Genomic DNA, 19,994 nt, shown 5'->3' on the forward strand with positions numbered 1-19,994 from the left:
ACTAATATTAACCAGCATTTCTTTTTTAATCATTACAATCTGAACAGAACCTGAAGGACTTATTATTAAACACTGATCTATTTTTAAGGGTAGACAGTAAAACCATCCAATTTACTGAAACGCAAAGCTTTTGCTCTGAATGTTTAAATATTGTTGCAATGAATGTGCGATAAACTGATCCAGTAAAATGAGCAGTCCAAAACTGAAGTGACAAATACCAGAAAGAGGATCACAAGAAGTCTTTTAACAAATAATAGTCAAAAAATCCAGCAGAAGTCTGAAATTATACCAAAACAAATAGAAAAGAAGTCCAAGAATGGTCCAGAAGTCATCTAAAACCAGTCCAAAAGCAATGAGTACAGACTAAAATCACTATTTGATTAAAACACAGTTTGAGTAAACATTAAAATGAATATCATGCAGACACATTTAAATGATATATGACAAAAATCAGACCATCATCAGCATATGACTTCTATAAAAAATTATCTACACGGAGGTCCAATACGTAAGAGGTCAATCCAAAAGAAGCCAAAAAACAGACCAAAGACAGTATAAACCTGCTCTGAAAGTCTTCTAAAACCCGTCCAAATGTGCTTCAATAACTCAATACAACAAAACTAGTCAGGGTTGGATGTCAGTCCAAAGAAAATCCACAAATAAACAAAAATACTAAATCAGTCATCAAACCCAGTCAAATCAAGTCAAAAAAGACCAGAAACTGCACAAAATTACATCAAAATGAACTGCAAAAAAGTATTTATCAGACAAAAACACAAAAATTGTTTGCATATCATTATTTTTTAAACATATTTTCTACATAAAGTTTTATTGTATTCCTGCTCTTCATATTTTTATACCTTGTAAAACACTGAGTTTAATTATTTTTAAATAATTGTTTTGTATGACTGATATAATTTTGTACATTTGTTTATTTTCTCTTGAATTGAATTGATCATTTTCACTTGTCATTTTTGAAGGTTTTCTCTCACGCTCGATAATTCAAGACACGTCACTGAAATTTTGTCAATCAAGTTCTTAAAATGTCCTTATAATAATTTTCAATTTGGACTTTTATATTTTTTTCCCAATAAATGTACGCCTTTAATGAGAGCTTGGTCGTTCAGCTCTTGAATGTTGATTTTGTTTTTGTAGCAGTGTTGTGTCGCAGAAAGAAGTCTCTGGGTTTAAATCCTGCGTGCTTCACCTCATTCAGTAACAAAATGTGCAAATAAAAGACATGGAGGTGGGAGTTGAGGAAGCATCGGCTGACAGGGGGATCGCTCCAGCTTCGCCTTCGTCTCCGGCTCTCTCAGTTATCTTTGCTCAGCGGCGTTCAGCCCAGTGTGGATTCAACCCACAGTGTTAAAGGTACCACATGTCTGATTTCTGCAGTGTCACCGTCGCTCTGTGGGTGGCAGCACTGAGTCGCTGGAGCATTTGGTCTCTCCTCAGCAGTTTGTGACACTCGTTAGCGTCGCCTGTTCAAACCTTCTTTGGGACAAAGACGCTCCAGGGACTCACTGCACCACCTGGTGGCAAACACTGGTATTACGGCGGGTTAGACAGAGCTTGGCAGCTCGTTGATGGATGCCTCGATAATTCTGAACATTTGAAACTACAAATCAGACATATCATACCCTATGTGATTCTCCTTCCATCGTAACAGCAAAAATCAAACCATGACGGGATCAGGGTGGATGACCGGCATGTGTGTGGATGTTGTGTGTTCGTAGCCTAATACTGCTGCCCGGTTACAATGTGCTTGTGATGCGTGGTGATAATTTGTTTATCGGCAGTGTTCCTTAAAATGGCTTCAGTGACAGAAAGACCGAGTGTGTTCGAACACTAACAATCCTCTGAGTCTGTCTGCGGAGACAAAAAGTCGTGTGTCGTTGCATTTTTGGTTAATTTTCATCATAAATTTGTCAATTTCTATATCAAAAGTCGACCGGAAACAACAAATGTGTGGATGCATCACTAGTGTTAAACGTGTAAAAGGCTGTGTGTGTGTGTGTATGTATTCGTGTGTGTTTGTGTGTGTGTGTGTGTGTGTGTGTGTGTGTGTAGCCGGTGTGGTCTAGCTGTGTTAACCCTTTGTCGTATAGAAGGTCTTGAAGCCGAAGGTGTTTTCTCCGCTGTAGGCCACGTACAGGAAGCCGTCCTCATCCTTCTCCTTGTCGTACAGCTGGCCCATCGTCAGACTGCAACAGACACACACACACAAACACACACACAGTCTGTCAGAACATTAGGTCTCTTAAAGAAGCTAAGGTCATCTCAGTGGAACATTGTAGCCTCTTGATATTTCCTGCATTCTAAACCAGGAAGAGATGCTTCCACTGTAACTTCATGTCTCATTAAAAAAGGAGGAAAGACTCTAAAATGAATGAGTCCATATTAAAACTCCTGAGTAACGGTGACGTCGGGGTTGGATGTGGTCGGGTTCGTTCAGCTGCGCTGTCGGGATGTACTGTACCTCCACTCAGCAGGATCAATTATTCATGTATCATATTTCACCCAGCCGGCAGAGAAAGTCCTCCTCATCGCCGTGAAAGCAGTTCGCTCTTTACTGCTGAGGTGTCGTGAAGTGTGGACGTGTTACCGGTGTGACCGGCGAACACGCCGAGCTGTGAGAAGCAGGTCAGATCCTGCAGATTGGCGCTGAACGTGGTGCAAACCGGCGCGTCACAAGAAAGCGGAGCGAAGGTGTGGCTCCACCCTGTTTCTCAGGGGGATCGATTACTGATGTACTCCTCGGTTACACGCTTGGACAAGAGAGTCACGCTTTCTGCTTCCACCTTTCTGGGCTGAGAAGTGTGTGTTTGCCTACAAGAAGCTATAAATGAGTTTGTGAAACATGTGGGAGGATGAACAATCCTCTCAATGGCTGAACTTTTTTAATTTCATGCTGTTAGTGATGATTATCACCCACTGACTGGAGGATATGAAACTGACCCTCCATCAGACCTCTGATATGAACTGTGAAGCTCCCTCTGATGAATGAGGCAAAGCTTTTTGCAGTCCGGCCACAAGTAGCTGGTTAGTATCAATAAATCTCTGCAGCATTGATTCTGACCATAATTAACATGAATAAATAAGAGCATCAGCAGAATGCTGCAGCTTCTTTCAGGAGCAGCAAAAAAAAAAACTTTTTGGCCAAAGCTGATAGGCCTGCAGTGAGAAAGTCGCTGTTGGTTTTGTGTTTTACTGATAACCTGAGGCTGTTTAACTGTCATGCAGACTCCTGCCACTAGTTGGAGATGCAGGACAGAAGTCCCCCTTACTGTAGCAACTACTTGAGTAGATTGCAGCAGAAGCATGATGTAATGTCGCAAAAATATTCACAAAACCTGCGTGATGTATCATCTAGATAGTGAAAACAAGGCAACATCCAAGTGACATACAGTACAACCAGTTTGATTTTGAATGAGCAAAATATTTACATATCATAACCACAAAAATATTTCCATTTTATATAAAGGGACCACAAGTAAATCCAGAAAATGTTTTAAGCCTGTCTTTCCTTGACAGCACAATCTCTCTGGCCATCTGTCTTTACCGTACATGGCTTTAATTCCAATTTTACTTAACAGACAGCATTACAGGGATTATTCCTGATCTGAAGCCCCGTTTATATGACATTTCAAGCGACAATACAACATTTCCGCATTTTTGTTTAATGTCAGTAAATATCCTCTTAATAATTTCACCCTCTTCATCGTCATCCTGTGGCTCATCCCTGTGACGGGCCTGTTTTGGTCCTTGGGCCAGATGCTAGACAACCTTGATATGAGACATCTCTCCACGAGAGCATTGCACTGCTACATTCAGCTCAAGCATCTGCACAAATTAACTTCTCCTAACAGCTACAGCTCATCCTCATTAGATATCATTTACCCTGAGACGCTGTGATCTGAGACGGTAACACGGCTCATCCTTCGGCCGATTCAACCAAATGAAGCAGCCGAAGGCTTCATTTGGTTGAAGCCTCCAGGAAGTTGATGGAAAACATTCCATCTGAATACAAGGTGCTAAATCTCGGCTGTTTTCTGGGAACTTACGTTTTTTTCTGGAGGACTCGACTCTTTTTAATCAAAATTATTGGTCTGAGATCATCCAGACTGCATGAGCAGACATGTCTCTCACCTGGACTGGGGGACGGTTTTGTCCACGAAGAGGAAGATGGCTTTCTCTGAAGGCAGCTGGATGCGTTTCCTGATGATCCACATGAATTGAGCCACTGTGATGTCCGAGGGCACCAGGTACTTCCTCTTATCGATGTCCACGATCTGAGAGCCGGAGACCTTCTCCACGATCACCTGCAGCACGGGCGGGAGCACACAGACGGAATTTAATGTGGTGGCAGAGGAGCACTTTCTGTAGCTCTGAAAACCTACTCTGGACGTCACAGATCAGAGACTGAATCAGATCCGTTTGTGAGACTCTGGCCTGAAGTCAGAAGAACCTCAAAGTCCGCCAGCTTCTCCTACTGGTTCCAAACTACAAATACAACGTAGAACCTGTTAACACGACATTTCATGTGAACCCCTTCAAATTAGTTTACAGCTGACAAATAAAACTAAACTTGAGGCTACTTTTAGATCATATTTCGATTATTTCCAAGCTACATTCAGACTGGTTCTGAAGTACTTTAAATCCACATTCTGATAGCATTTGGGTTATTTCTGGACTGGTTTTGAAATGCTTTCACAATATTTTTGGACTACTTTCAAGAAACTTTGGTGGTGGTTCTCAGACGCGACAATGCATCGAGCGATCACAATAGAAGGAACGTCCTGCTCCCATTAACCAGGTGCAGACGAAGTAGGTGCAGGGATTGGATTTAAAAAGGCATTGTCCTCCACACAAAAGGCTCCAGGTCCGATGCCTCACCTCTGTGAATGCAGCATGACCTCAGGCGTCGGCCCTCAGGCCCTTATATGCTCACCTCCTTTATTTCTCAGGGTGTTTAAAGCTTTTGTTGGGCTGTGACAGGTGGACTAAACTTTAAATACAGTGTAAATAAGCAGCAAGGGACTGTGTTCATTTGAAACAATACATCACGATGGAGACAATTTAAGAGACAAAATTGGGAAATAACATTGACGCCTGGGACCCTGGGCCACCTGGAGGGGTCTGACGGTTAAAACTAGATTTGTAAAAGTTGAAGAAGGAAAAAAACAAACTTTTGGCCAACGTTTACATGACAGTGTTGCAAGTGAAAAGGCAAACTTTGGTTGCATTTTGGGTGTCTGTTTACACGACACTGGTGCTTGGAGCCACTGAGAAATCTGCTCCCAAGGAGGAACTTTGTGACAATGCTCCGACTCCGCCTCCGTGGAAATGGGGCGAAACGCAACTTTTGGAAAACAGTCAGGTTCTTATGTTCTTTGTGTAGATGGTAGAAAAGCTGCTATTGTACATGCACACAACGACCGTGGAAAATAGTTCTTCTGCACATGGTCAGTAGATGGACCATAGTGTTTCTAAAATAAGGAGACCACAGGACAGAAAGAGGTCAGACCTCAGTCACCGTCTCCTCTGACTGAGCAACACCTCCCTATCTCACCGTATGCTGATGACTAACTACTGTGACAGAGTTTATCCAGTCGAAGATGAGCTGTTACCTTACGGTCACTTTCTCTGACCCTCGCTCCTCATCCGTCACCCTTAAGCCAATAACACCTCCCTCCCCTCCCCCTCCCCTCCCCCTCCTCCATCCACTCACCGGTACTCTGTCGGGGTATTTGTTGCGTATTTTGGCCGACTCCACACATCGGTGCTCTGAGGGAGAAATGACAAACAAACAGGAAGGCTGGGATTAGAGGGAGGAGAGAGGCCTCATGGGAGATTGGGGAGGGTAGGGGTGGATGGGGCACTGGAGGTAACTGAACACTCAGTCAGAATGTGATTGTTTGTTCCCGTTGAGGCGATGTAAATGTGTCTATCATTGTCAGACAACCCTCACACAGGCAGTGAGAGCGGGGAGAGGACGGGTGAGGCAGAGCAGAGGGGCAGAGAGGTGATAAAGCCTTCCATTTACGTGTCTTCATTAGCCCAGATAAGAGGCCTACTTCTTTAAGTGCCTCTGTGGGGCAGATGCAGCAGCAGGATGACTTGCAGAGGTGGAGAAAGCTCTGAACCTCACAGCTGCTGTGATAAGACTTTAACTTAACTCCACCAAAATACAGCTTTTGTACAGTAACCTGAGTGTAATTTGTTTGATAAATTTGAACCCAGGTCTTGTAATGTAATGTTAAACTCTACCCTACTACACTGCAACCCAGTGATAAGACAGCTGTACAGCTAATGACACACAGTCAGGGTCAAAAGACAAATGATCCACCCTGAGAAGAATGAGCCCGCCAGTCTGAACCAAGGACTAAGAAAACTCTGATTTAGACTGGGTGAACATTATGTTTTTAAGTGAAAACACTAAACTTTCGTTGTGTTTTGGGCGTCTGTTTACAGCACAACAGTTTTCAGGCCTACTGAATACAAAAGTTTTTGAAAACAGTCCACTCTGACTCCATCTCTGTGTGAATGACAGAAAACATAACGTTATGGAAATACTCCATCTCTGTGCAAACAGAGCAAACTGCAACTACTCATGAAGCTGACTATGTTGTTTTCAGTGTTCTGCTGTTTCTGTGTAAATAGTAATTTTCAAAACTTTTCTGAAACAAACAAAAATGATACACTTGCTCTTGAAATGTGTCAACAGGGCCTTACAAAAGAGCAAAATCCTCCACAAAAAAGAACGAGAGGTGGAGACAGAGATATTCACAGGTCAGAATAAGTCTGGGTATACTTATCTGAATACACACAAATCTAATTCCAGATGCACAGTTTAATTGGTGCACATGACCAGTAGCAGAATGAAGCTCCAGCTTTATCTTTTTTTGAAAACTCCCACCTTGGGAGCTGTTTTCAAAAAGTTTTCTCTTCAGTAGCCATTTTCATGTAAACAGACACCCACAGTGCTACAAAAAGTTTTGTGTTTTGATTTGAAATTGTTGAGGTGTAAAACGAGTTCTGGGACTGTTGGCAGTGATTGTTGGAAAGGTGACAGTGGAATTGAGAAACAACAGCTTTTTTTGGAGACTCTCTGAAAGAAACAGCAGATTAGAAATGGGGCGAAGGTTGTTTCGGTTTCTTAAGAGCTGTGGGATATTATAGCAGCAGCTTTGAGAGAATGGAACAAGCTCTGCATCGGTTTCAGTGGTCAGGACTTCCTGTGCAACCTCGAGAAGCTGTTAGCCTGCAGCCTGTTGCAACACTAACACTCGAGGTTTCCCATATATATGCAGAAAACACTAAATCAGTCTGGGACAAGATCAGGGGGATTAATGTGACGTAGCAACAACGCTTGAGCATGAAGACTTATGGGGTGATTACAATAGTCATATTTGAGTCTCTAAAAAAAATTGTGCTTCCAGTGTAAACGTCTGTCTTCACCTCCAGGGACTGTGTGGTTAGTGCACAGCTTTCAAAACACAAAGTAACACTGTAGTAGAGCTCAGTGATTATACACATCATGATATTACAGGACCTAGCTTGATGTCTGATGTCGAAACTCAGGACTAAATAACACAGGGATTCTCTCTCATGGCAAAAAAAAAGGCAATCCATCCAGGTACGAAGACATTTCGATGTCTGAGCACACTCACATATATTACACAACTCCAGGTACACGCTCACAACTATGAATATCAATGCGCACATTTGATAGACTGACAAATATTCCACACATAATGTTTATGCAACACACAAATGTCATTACAGTGACACAAATGTCAATACACGCACAAGTCTAATTACTGACACAAACAGAAATATCCTCACACTAATCTCATCGAGCACACTCGAATTTCATCACAGGGACAAATATAGCACACCCAGAAATATCAATATGTAAATCAATATATCACACAAATATCTGTTCATGCACTGAAACTCGAAAAACCCAAATATCACTCCACTAAAGGAAAAAGCATGATACACACATATCGCTACGTACATTCAAATATCAATACATCCAAATGCACACATGCACCTGTGCACACACGCTTCCATAACAGCCCCATGAACCCTGCAGGACGAAAGACGCTGATGCATCGACGGGGCGTCTGCAGGGGGCCGAGGCTGGCGTGCACACGCACCCCGCACATCCCGCACCGTGTGTGGGATGAGACTGCATAACATCTCCTGTTTCATAACAACTGTGTGTGTGTGTGTGTGTGTGTGTGTGTGTGTGTGTGTGTGTGTGTGTGTGTGTGTGTGTGTGTGTGTGTGTGTGTGTGTGTGTGTGTGTGTGTGTGTGTGTGTGTGTTACCCAGGGAATGGTCCTCTTTAAACATCCATTTCATCTTTGCTGGTTCCCGCACTGAGGCGTGACGTGCTGGCGGGGAGAGGCAGAGCTCCTGGATCCGCGGCCGAAGTCTGCGTGATGCGCTCAAAACGCACAAAAAGCGAGGAAACACAAAACGTCAACAACGTCGCGCGGAGCTCTCAGCTGTGCGTCTAACGGGAGCTGACGTCACCGTCTACAGAGAAGGACGGCGGCGCGTTCACGGACCCTCCGACCAACTCGCACAGGAAACATGAAAAGTGTGACGCCATTATGTAGTGTTGTATTCAAAACCACCGCGGGGCTAACCCAGGATCACCAAGACCCGAGAATCCCAGAAATCAAGACTTTCAGGGGCCAAGAAGACCAACCCAAGACCAATATCCTGAAAATGTTCGACTGATTTTGAGTACTACTACTACTACTAGTAGTAGTGATTAAAGTGAAAAACTACAAAGGAGACTCGATATGACAAAAAAAAAAAAAAAAATGCTACAAAATAAAATCGCCTTAAAGTCACCAAAAATAAGCCAAAACCAGGTTACCAATGCTATAAAAAATAACCATAAATATGTCTTTAAAAACACCACGTAATGCAAGATCAACAATGAGAAATGAAATGACACAACAGTGTAATAGAAAAATACCCAGACACGTGCAGTCAACCCACAACCAGACACTGCAAAATAGAAAAAGATGGCCACAAAGTTACAAAACAATCACAAAGAATCAAAATGGATACAGATATTCAAAACACTGCAACAAACACAAAGCATCCACAAAAGGAACGAAAAGCATCAAATCAGGAGACACAAATGTCTATAAAGTGACATAAAACGAACAGACAGTGAGAAATAGAAGCCTGTAATCTAAAATATGAATGTATTTGGAATCATCAATAATCCGCCTGATGCGCCTGTCTGTTGTGTCCGTGAACGTAGCACGACCGCTCTGTAACCACGGTAACCGCGGGACTCCAACATGGCGCGGTACGTGCGGCTTCGTTAGCTGACCGAGCTAACGTGAATATCACGTAATTGCGACACTTTCCGCGAAAGCGAGCGCTCCAATGAGCGGTTTGATTCGTGATGCGGTTGGAAGGATGTGAACTTACGACTGTTAAAGTGCGTTTTTTGCCCTTTTGCCCACGCTACTCCACGTTGTTAGCGCCTGTGCTATCCTTCTAGCTTTAGCCCATGGCTTTCTACGATGTGTACTCTCACCCGGCTCTGATCCGGTACCGGACGAGCGTGTGCACTAAAGCCACACTGTTCCTGTTTCTGGTTCTATGTCTCACCTACATCTCACCGCTGCTGGTTGCTTACAGGAGCCAAGGTAGGGATTTCCATTTTTATTTCTATCGCGCCGAATATAACGGTCATCTCAAGACACCTTTATAGAGAAAAACCCACATTTCCAAACGAACAAGTAAAGGAGACGGGGGGGGGGGGGGGGGGGGGGGGGGGGGACTCCCGCTTAACAGGAAAACATCCGCAGAACCAGACTCAGAGGTGAAAACTTTCTGCAGAATCAAAGGAGAGAGAAATATCTCGCCGATTCACTGTAAACATGCTGCTCATGTACAGTTCACAACAATCAACTTGCAGGTCATTTAAAAGTGCAAACGAGTTCTCATTCATCACAGAGACTTTTTGAGTGCAATCGGTCCCACCACATATTCATTATAAGTGACCATTAATTTAGGTTTGCTTTGGTCGTTATTTCAAATGCAATGCATATTCAGAGAGACCCAAAAAATAAAAATTTAAAAAAATCAATCAATAAAATGTAAAGTGGAATCTCACAAAATCATTTAATTTTCCCCAAAGAATCAAAACACTGCACAAAACCTCCCAGAGCCAATGAGAATGCATTTAAATCATGGCCATATTCAGCGAGGAAATAACTTCAATAAACATCAGTATTTGTCCCTATGTGCAAATCTTGTGTGATTTCATGTATTTTTCATTGTCAAACAGACAGTGATGCCCAGTACCACTGCTTCTAGTACCTGTTACTGCTCTCTTCAGGTCCACATTCATCCCCAGGTCATCCCTGACTGGTCTGGGTGAGGTCGATGAGAAAATACTAGTCAAAGTCAAATCAAAATCAGTGAACCTGATTCATATGATACAACTGCTTTGCTTTAATTTTTTTGAATATATGTAATAGTTTTTGTAGGTTTATCAGTCTGTTAGCCATTATCACCCTGCAGAAATGGTTAAAATGCAGAATGTTGACTTTTTGGAACATTTGTGTTTTTTTGAAGGGCAGTTTGAATAAATACTAAAGAGTGGTCCGTATAAGTGGTGTTGTGTGAAGAAAGAAGTATCTTTGTATAATGCAGCAACACTTTTCGAGCAGAATAAAACAATTACTTTAGCTATCAGTGAAAAAATAGTGGGATTCATTTTCACTCAAAGATGAATGCAAGATTGAAAAGAGGATATTTGTGTTGCAGCACAGCAGGTCTCCGGTTCACCAGGAAGCATATTGCATGTTTTTGAAACTGATAACTTCCTGTTTCTCATGACTAATACCAATAATTGATCATCTTTTCTAAATCATGTGTGGAGTTCCAGCACAGGCCTGAGGTTAAGTGAAGAAGAACTAAACATTATCCTCTGAATTATTGACACAAGGGAGCATTAGTGAGTAAGAAACTGAATCATTTGAAATGTTGTTTTGTTAATGGTTCCAGTGACTGGCAAAGGTTTTTTTTCTTGTCAGTGTTAGTGTTTTTCTTCAGTAGAGCCGATGCAAGTAATAATAAGTCAATCACGTTGAAATGGAGGATTCCAACATTTCTAGACTTTTGGATCTGTCTTGTTTCTAGAACTTGTCTCCTTTCCAGTGTTTTCCCAATGAACCTGTTGACAGTAAAGCTCCTTCAAACACGTCCTTCATGTGTACCATTTGTCAGACCGGGATCATTCACTTTCATGATGATGTTTGGTTTTCTTCTTATCAACCCAATTCCATATCATTGCTTCTTCTCACATCAACAACCTGTCACAGGATGAGTTCAGGACATAAGGTCAGAGTTGAACGCAAGCACTATGACCTTAAGTCCTGGACTCACAAGCAACTATGTGCACATGAACTTTTTCAGTTCCTTGAACAGAAGGAAGTAAAAGTGATGCAAAGCAACACATTAGCAAGATCTAAAACGAACTAAAATTCCCTGTTAGTAGGTCAACAACCCAATACTGAGATTCTGCTTCACAATCAGAATCAGATTTTATTGCCAAGTACAGTTGCTCATACAAGGAATTTGCTGTGGTGGAAAAACACCAAGGCAGCCATTTGCGGCACCCTGTCTTGGGCGATCAAAAGGTGTTGTTGCTTGGCCACCACAAGAAAGTAAACCGCATGCTAACTTTTCTGACACCTCAACTGCAAACATTAAGAAAACGGAGCTGGTGTGAATCAGGAGCAAGAGACAGAGAACTGTTATTTTTAAGAACAAGCCTGAAAACACAAAGACATTGACATCAAGGTCACAGCAAAGCTTCTGCTCCTGTCGCCTCAGGTTTCTGGATCAAAAGGAGCACGTACGAGGAGCAGCCGGTGGTCAGATTTCAGTACCAGATTCTGCTGGTGGCAGCGACCAGCACTGAGGGAGACTACCTGGCCTGGAGCACCTTCCCCCACCTCAACAACATGCTGGGGCCCAACCTCAGGATCCCCACCGTCTCTGTAAGCCGCTGCAGCTGACATCCAGATTATTGAGTGTCTTCCTCCCGCTAACTGACATAACTTCAGTTACTCTTAATGAGTGAATCGGTCATTAAACTGGCCCATAAAGCCCTGTCAGCTCAGCTCGTGCTAACACTTCAACAATACACCTGGCTAGCTGCTTTTTACTTTCACTGACCTCTCAGTAGCACCGCTACATGAACTGTGACCACTAACTGTTTCAGCATTGCACAGGTGCAGCAGATCCCTGCAGATTTGAGGGTCACTTCATGTTTTCATGTGAACTCGGCCCACAGGTGAGAGAGGAGGACCAGAACCAGGACGGGAAGTTGGACCGGCTCACCTTTCAGCTGCAGCTTCCTCTGAAACCTGAAGAGCAGCTGTACAGCATCCAGCTGCTGCTCACCTTCAGCTACCAGCTCTTTGTGCGCATCCCACCACACACACACACACACACACACACACACACACACACACACACACACACACACACACATCACATGCCATGTCCTTTCTGTTTGTTGTCATTATGCTGAAGATGAAGCTGTGTGGGATTCTCCTGACAGACGAGTGTCACACTGCGTTGACGCTGTCTGTGTTTCCTCAGCGGATGTCCACGGTGGTGATGCAGAGCCTGGGCTACCTGCAGCACTCGTCTCCCGTCCCCGGAGCCAGGCTGTGGGTCAGCGGAGACCTGAGGCTGCAGCAGAGGACGCCGCTGCCTCACCGAGGACTCTACGACGTCTACAACGTGAGAACACGCACCTCTCTCTCTCCGTTTGGACGTAAATGGTGTGTTTAATGTACATTGTTTAATTGGCTCTGAGAAACCTTAACCACAGGTTGAATCGCCCTGCATCTGAGAATCAGAAGCAGCAAAAGTACTCACATTACTTTCTAAAACTTAAATATTTAGGGGAAAAAAAACAAGTCTCTTCTTTATAGAAGAGACTAAATGAATTCCATGTAAAACTTTGATTTTGGAGGTAATTTTATTGTTGATATAAAGACATGAAATCTCGTCACTCAGTCACTATTGATGTAATCTGATTACTTGTGCAGTTTCAGTGGGGAAAAGTGTTTTCATCAGCTGTTTTGATCCTTTCACTGTAACTCTGAATTGTCCTCATACAGCCACACCATAGGCAAGGCGCAGCTTGAGAAACTATAAAGATTTGTCTTCACATGGAGAGAAGAGAGGATTTAGTTACAGTTTTTGTTAAATTTTGTTGTTTCCCACTCCTGCTGAAAACACAAACAAGCACAGGGAGAACATGTAAACCTCACATAGAGATAGAGAAAGAGATGACGCTTAACACTGCACCACAGAACCATCTCCAGTGGAACTCCAGTCATTCAGTATTAGTTGCTGAACAGTTTGAGAAACATGAACGTCTCTGTTTCGATGCGCAGGTGTCAGTGATCGATGCCTCCAGCCTCTTCGCAAGCTCATACGACCTGGAGAAGATCCTCAGGAGCTACCAGGAGAGAAACCGTGAGTGCAGCTGGACTCTATCAGTGTCTGAACCTTGCACTGCGATGGGTTTCATCGCTCCTCTCTTTGCTCTGTCCTCACAGTGACCACAGTGCTCTCCTGTCCGATGCCCGTCTGGACCGTGGGACGAGCTGCAGGTTCACCGTTTGAGCTCAACGCTGAAATCCGCTACCCTGTGGAGGTCATCAGATATCCTTTAACAAACACACTTTAACTCAGAAAGACTCCAAACTGACCTCAGCTTTCTGTTAAATATACTTTTTATGGCAAAACTCCACAAAACGCCCCATATGAGGCTTAAGATATTTTTATTGTGGTAAAATCTGCTGCACATAAATGAGTATTTACAAACATTGCAAATGAATTGATGTAGATCAGGGGTCATAACAATCCAGATAATAAAAGATGAGGAGTTCCATGGTTTGGGAGCAGCAACAGGAAAGCTTTTATCTGCTCTGAAGTTTAAGGCCATCCTCCCTTAAATGTCACTGAGATAAAAGTGCCACATCAGCGTGACAGTAGAGAGAAATTTGATACATTAAAAGTAAATATAGAGAAAAAAGGAGGAACCACATATATCAGATGAACCAATTATTTTTAACAGCCACCAGAGTTCTTCCTCTTAGACTGGATCTGAAGTACAAATGCCTGATTACCGGAATATTCTGCTCCACTGTATCAAATATGAAAAACACGAACAGATCAGAAAAGAGAAAAAACACTTGGGTTAATATGTAAAAGAGTACCAACGATTATCACCAAAAGAAGACTGAATCCCGACAACTATCTGTTACCACAGCCACCCTTTTTTCTGCTCCTGTTATCTGTAGAATAGCTGTGGACACTCAAATCTCTTGGCTTGCTTCCTTCCTGTACAGACAAAATCTGTTCAGTGAGCCTTTTAATAATTTTATTTTTAGGCTAATGCTAGTTTTCTACGTTTCATGGCAGCGTTCTGATATCTCAGAAAATGTTCTCTTGTGTTCATATCATATTTATGTGAAAACATATGCAAGCATATAACATATAGTTCATCAGATCCCCTGCAGGGAATTGAAAAACATTGGCAGACACTGGAGTCATGAGGTGCAGGTCATCCCAGGCGAGCGACGGCGTGCAGTAAGGAAGCAACGAGGCAATGTCAGGCAGGGAAAGAACATGTCGGACAGCATCGCTGAGGTTTGGCCTTGACATCGTCTCGTCCACCTACCGGCCCGGTTTCTGGGAAACCATCAAGTTCGCCTGGATTCAGTACGTCAGCATCCTCCTCGTCATGCTCTGGGTCTTCGAACGCATCCAGAGATTCGTTTTCCAGAACCAGGTTCTACCAACCGTACCCATCCCCGTGGAGAAGACGCACCGATCGTGACGCTTCCACCTGCCGGTACTGACCCTCTTCAACACGCTCTCTGTTCGCTCCATGTCTCAGTTCAAACAAAACCTCACTGGTGGTGTCTGACTCAAACGCCACTGAGATCAGACTAACCTGTTTACCTTTTGGCTCAGACAGCTAAATGTGTTTCATGTTGCTTTTTTATGTATGAAAGCAGATTTGGATTGAGCATTAACCTGCTGTCGCCTCCACTAAGAATAGTTCCTATTCAACTAAACTCCTGTTTACTGACTGAGGAGTGTCTGATTAATCCTGAACTAGTTCAATCCTCCTGACAGCAGCATAAAAGATGTCCCTCTTCATATAGTATCAGGAACCAAAGTTAAATAGAGTCTGTGTAGCTGTGATGAGCGTTATGCGTTTCACAACACAGGGATAGATTATATTAAACGTACCTTTACCTGGTAACTAGCTACTTTTTACTTCCAGTAACTTGTACCATAACTACTTGTAGGTAACTTGCACATAAAGCACTGATGATCAGAAACTGAGCCACATCTGTTTTGAATATTTGGAGATTAATTTCGACCCTCTTTCAACCAGCTCGTACTGGAGCTCCACCCAAGCCTTTAACTGTAACACAGCATCTACCAGTTAAGCGGTTAACTGCAACGCAACATCTACCGGCTGCTGTGAGAGATAACCACAACAGCACCAGCTGTTATCTCTGGGTGTGGCTGATTTAAAAGGCTCATATTATTCAGTTTTTCCACAGTTTCAGATGTTTATTCCTTCACTGTGGCAGTTCTACGTTTCCAAATGAAATAAAGGACTTAGAATACTTCACTTCCACTTAAAAAGATAAGTCAGGTTGAGTGAAGCTGTATTCGGAGTGCTACGGTGGTGCAGTGGTTAGCACGCTTCCTTCACAGTCATTCTGTGTGGAGTTTGCACAGTCTCCTTGTGCGTGTATGGAATTTTCATAAGGTGCTCAGTTAATTTGTGATTCTAAGCACAAATCACTCCTTGTGTTGTCTGTGTGATGGGCTGGTGAGCATTTTAAAAATGTGAACGTCAGAGGTTCTGGATCTGATCCCAGCTGACTGAAAGCAGGTGTGAGCAGAACATCACAATTCACCTCCAACACATCAGAAAACCTCCGAAAGCACAGCGAGAACAAAGTCTGCACAGAAAAGATCCAAACTGAGGACATTTTCATTATAAAGCACGACCTTACCACTACACCACTGTGGCTCCGCATTTTAATTCTCCCCAGTGTTACGTCAACAAACACACTGAGACACTCTTTGTTTCATCTTTTCTTTCCACAGGTTCCTGCTGTCGTCGTCCTGTGATGGATCTGCACTGACTCTTTCTTTCTGAAAAACACTCCTTTTTTCTTATTTTTACTATGGTTTTCTAGCAAAAAAAAAGTTTTTATATGTTTGTACATTTGACCTTTTTTGACAGGAGACATTTGACAGTCATTGACAGAAATTTGTGATAAACTTATCTTTAGAGTAAAACTTAATAAATAATTGCTTTAAATCTATATGGTGTAAACAGAAAATTTTTTTAGCTGTTTTTTGAGCAGGGTGTAATCGTTAGGTGGGATTTTGTTGGTCCTGATGAATTGGTGACCTCTGTAGTGTGTGGCCAAAGTCATTTATTCATTCAGAACTGTGACTTTGGACCTCTAGTGTGTCAGCAGTAATCGTAGAGTATTTATTTTACTGTTTGGGTGATTCATGGAATCAAGGCTATAAAGTCACAGCTTGATTAAAAAACACACACACACACACAATCAACACCTCCGGCCTTCATAATCGGCTTTATTTTTCCTCTGGGCTTCCAGGCAGGAGAGGCAGTCTGCAGGAGTTTGGCTGCTCCTCCTCCTCCTCCTCCTCCTCCTGACTCACCGTCCCCGGGGATGTTTGTTAGTCAGTGGGTTTGTTGTGTGTCCTTCTGTCTGTTGGCCCATTAGAACTGGAGCCAGACAGTTTGGTGAAGGAGTCGCACCCTGTGAGCTCAACAACCACAGCTGCTGGTTCTGCACACAGCCCCACAACTGTTTTCCACACATATGAAACACATTTTAATAAATGGGTCAGTGATGCCTACAGACTTTTTTACAAGGATTCATAAGGATTTTTTTTTTTCATATAAGCTTCATCTTCAGCTTGGTTGCAGTTCAAAATGTCAAAATGGCCAACAGCAACACAAAAACCCACTAATGTTATTTTGAAGTGTACACACTAGGTCATTAGGTACACCTGTTCACGTGCTTCAAAGCCCGGTAAACTATGAAAAATACTTGAGTTTAATACATGAAGCTGGAAATGAAGTCTACTCCTTGACACGGTGAGGGCTGAAAAAAAGGTGGACAAACCAAAGTTAACCAGAAATACTCTATATGAAAGTTGTCTGAATACCTTCAAAACTAGTTGGAAAATGGTAAAAACAACAAACTACTTCAAAATTGGTCCCAGAGAAATTTTAAACTGATCGAAAACCATTTCCGAACTGGTATAAAACCATTATTAAATGTAGTCACACAAGTCTCAACCTGACTGACAAAAAAGCAAAAACAATCTACTCTAGTCTAGAACTCAAACAGTTACAAAATAATGATGTTCCAAAGCAGGCCTAAAACTAGCCCAGAACTACTAATGAAACCCACCAAAACTAGTCAGCAAAGTTTTTTTGTTTTGTTCTTTTCTCCCAAAGAATGCCGTGATGAAATCAGAAATAGCCGTAAAACCAATACCAGAGCCGTGAAGTCTGCAGAGTGTCCTGAGGTCAAATCTTCATCCTCTTTGTCTCCATCCAGACGGGTCGGTTTTGGTTTGGGCTGTTGGGCCTCCGAGGGCCAGAGGACAGGATATGAGTGTGACACACAGGAACCAGATGCATCCTATTTCTTTTCACAGTGTATTATTTTACTCTCTGAATGAATCTCTGTGATCATTTCATTCACAGAGACAGTGGGAGGAGGCTAAACTATAGTTTTGTTGTGTTCGGGTTAACATTAAAAAAAGCCCATCATATGGTTCCTGCCCAGGAAAACCAGCCTCAGCCTCTGAAATTAGTCAGAACACAACTTCTCCACAAGGCGTCTAACAAGCCCTCTAATTGAACTGCACAAGGAAGAATACCGGGTAAATTTGGAACTGCCTGAATATACCCGTCTCTGTGTAGACAGCCGAAACGCTGCCACTGTGTGTGGCATCGAGATCAGAGTAAAGAGTTCTTTTGCACATGCTCAGTAGATGAACAAAAACGATGTTTGCCTCCAGAGTGTCGTGACTTCCAGTCCATGTTCTCCTGGACTTGGTAGTTTTAGAGTTGACGGTCACTGTAATAACAGTCCAACTTGGTCATCTGTCCATACAAATGTCCGTGTTCTCTGTTTTGTTAGTGTTTACTGCAGAATGTCGTCAAACAGAGGTCAGTCCATGTCCACAATACACTCACTCACACCACGTTCTAAAGACCAGCTCCGGACCTAAACCAGGTCCCTGCCCAGGTCCTGTAAACCAGTTCCCGCAGCTCCAACATTAACAGACAGAAACCAAAACACTTTTTTATTAATTCCACATTTTAAATGATGTAATGGAGTATTATTTTCAGCGCTACAATAGTACTCTCATTGTTGACATGAGTAAAGATGCTGAATGTATCATCCAGAGGTGTTTACCAGAGTTCAGGATGAGAAGAGTTATTGTGTTGTTGGTTAATTCATTTACCTCCAGCCTGGTGCTTCCAGGGTCCCTGGGGACCCGGGGCTCCTCTGTTGGTAACCCAGCCTCGTCCTCCATGACTCAGCAGCTCTGGGGCGCTCTGGGCATCTCGCCCGGTGGTGAACATGTTGTCTGGCAGCACCGGGCCGCCGCCGCCCCCCTCCAGTCGGGACACTGGCTCTAGTCCCGGCTGCTCCACAACACCCGGACTCCAAAAGGTTTTTAGGTCTTCTCCAAACCTGATCTGACACTATTCTGAATAAAACCTCTCCAGAACTTGTTCCAAGATGAGTAAAAGACAATTTAAAACTATTTCAAAAACATTAAAAAGTAGCCTGAGACTAGTCTGAAATCACTCAAAATCTAAAGTCAATTATCAATTCACGCTAATATTAATCTCACAGTAAATGAATTTCACTTATTTAGCCTTTTACTGCGTCAGTTGTCCCAGAGCAAAAATTACTAGAAAAGTACACAGTAAAAAGCACTTCAAAGTGTTTGTGCAGGTTATTTCACCTGTTGACTCCAAATCGCTTGTGTACCAATATTGGTGATTCAAACATAGTTCTTTATATTCACTTTTAATAAGCATCATTATTAAATCAATAATTTATCAAAATTACAGTGGCTTGACTGCCTGCCATGAAGTGTAGGCTGGCTTGACTGCAGTCATAGTTCACAACTTGTAAAGGAGCCCCTCAAAATAAACCTGGAATATTTTAAAGGTACTTCAAGATTAAATCTTAGGCCCCATTTTGCTGCAATGGTTTCAAATAAAGATGCAGAACCACACATAATTAATAGATGGACAATAAAAATAATGGCGGGCAGTGTCTTATTTCCCTCCTTGGACTTCGTACTTTTAGAAGTAAGAGTCACCTGAATTGCAAACCAACTTATTTGTCTGTCCATCCGAATGTCTGTGCACTCTCACTTTTGATGTTCAGAACAGAATTGTTTGCGTTAGGCATGGGTGTGTGGCTTCATTGCACAAACAACAAATAGCACCAATTGGTGGTCCAAACTACATGAATTGCTGTTCCTGTGGAAATGGACAGAACTTTACGTTTCTGGAAAGAAAACGCAATTCTGATGCATTTTTGTACTTGAAAACTGGTCTTTAAGTTCTATCAAACCAGTATTAATACGCCTTTAAACCAGTTAAAAACTAGTTTGACAACTGTGGTAAAATGGGCTTCAACAAACCTTGAAAAGACTGATGTGTGTAATCTTTGTTTTGACTTTGGACAAAGGTTCTTGGTGTCAGTCCAGGTTAGGTTTCAATACTACTGGACTGGTTTTAAGCTCGTTATTGGATTAAAAGATAGTTTTGGGTTAGTCTCGGATTTAGACTGCTTTTGTGATGGTACTTTG

General features: G+C 42.6%; 2 protein-coding genes and 1 long non-coding RNA gene across 3 annotated transcripts; 1 reads left to right on the forward strand and 2 right to left on the reverse strand.

The window, feature by feature from the left end:
• Positions 1-1,943: 1,943 nt before the first annotated feature.
• On the reverse strand, positions 1,944-8,523 carry LOC115391562 (gamma-aminobutyric acid receptor-associated protein-like 2). The gene is made up of 4 exons (XM_030095836.1): positions 8,339-8,523; positions 5,732-5,787; positions 4,150-4,322; positions 1,944-2,204 (listed from the first exon to the last, which is right to left on the reverse strand). Exons 1-4 carry the CDS (start codon positions 8,370-8,372, stop codon positions 2,090-2,092), a joined length of 378 nt encoding a protein of 125 aa, XP_029951696.1. The 5' UTR covers positions 8,373-8,523; the 3' UTR covers positions 1,944-2,089.
• Positions 8,524-9,308: 785 nt separating this feature from the next.
• On the forward strand, positions 9,309-16,400 carry LOC115391561 (transmembrane protein 231-like). The gene is made up of 8 exons (XM_030095835.1): positions 9,309-9,688; positions 11,886-12,052; positions 12,349-12,477; positions 12,660-12,803; positions 13,466-13,547; positions 13,631-13,736; positions 14,754-14,931; positions 16,212-16,400. Exons 1-7 carry the CDS (start codon positions 9,550-9,552, stop codon positions 14,914-14,916), a joined length of 930 nt encoding a protein of 309 aa, XP_029951695.1. The 5' UTR covers positions 9,309-9,549; the 3' UTR covers positions 14,917-14,931; positions 16,212-16,400.
• A 312-nt stretch (positions 16,401-16,712) lies between these two features.
• Positions 16,713-18,746, reverse strand: LOC115391563 (uncharacterized). Its single transcript, XR_003931776.1, has 3 exons — positions 18,627-18,746; positions 17,648-17,740; positions 16,713-17,248 (listed from the first exon to the last, which is right to left on the reverse strand). It is a non-coding gene; the product is annotated as an uncharacterized LOC115391563 (long non-coding RNA).
• Between the last annotated feature and the right edge of the window lie 1,248 nt (positions 18,747-19,994).

Source organism: Salarias fasciatus, chromosome 7 (genome assembly GCF_902148845.1).
Source record: "Salarias fasciatus chromosome 7, fSalaFa1.1, whole genome shotgun sequence".
Classification (NCBI taxonomy): domain Eukaryota; kingdom Metazoa; phylum Chordata; class Actinopteri; order Blenniiformes; family Blenniidae; genus Salarias; species Salarias fasciatus.

Bases quoted from the DNA above. Each gene is read 5' to 3' on its own strand.
- LOC115391562 (XM_030095836.1), bottom strand. From the start codon at position 8,372: ATGAAATGGATGTTTAAAGAGGACCATTCCCTGG. The intron at 5,788-8,338 runs GTAACACACACA...TTTCTCCCTCAG, and splicing joins TAAAGAGGACCATTCCCTGG to AGCACCGATGTGTGGAGTCG. The intron at 2,205-4,149 runs GTGAGAGACATG...TGTCTGTTGCAG, and splicing joins AAAACCGTCCCCCAGTCCAG to TCTGACGATGGGCCAGCTGT.
- LOC115391561 (XM_030095835.1), top strand. From the start codon at position 9,550: ATGGCTTTCTACGATGTGTACTCTCACCCGGCTCTGATCCGGTACCGG. The intron at 9,689-11,885 runs GTAGGGATTTCC...CTGTCGCCTCAG, and splicing joins GGTTGCTTACAGGAGCCAAG to GTTTCTGGATCAAAAGGAGC. The intron at 13,737-14,753 runs ATATCCTTTAAC...CGTCTCGTCCAC, and splicing joins TACCCTGTGGAGGTCATCAG to CTACCGGCCCGGTTTCTGGG.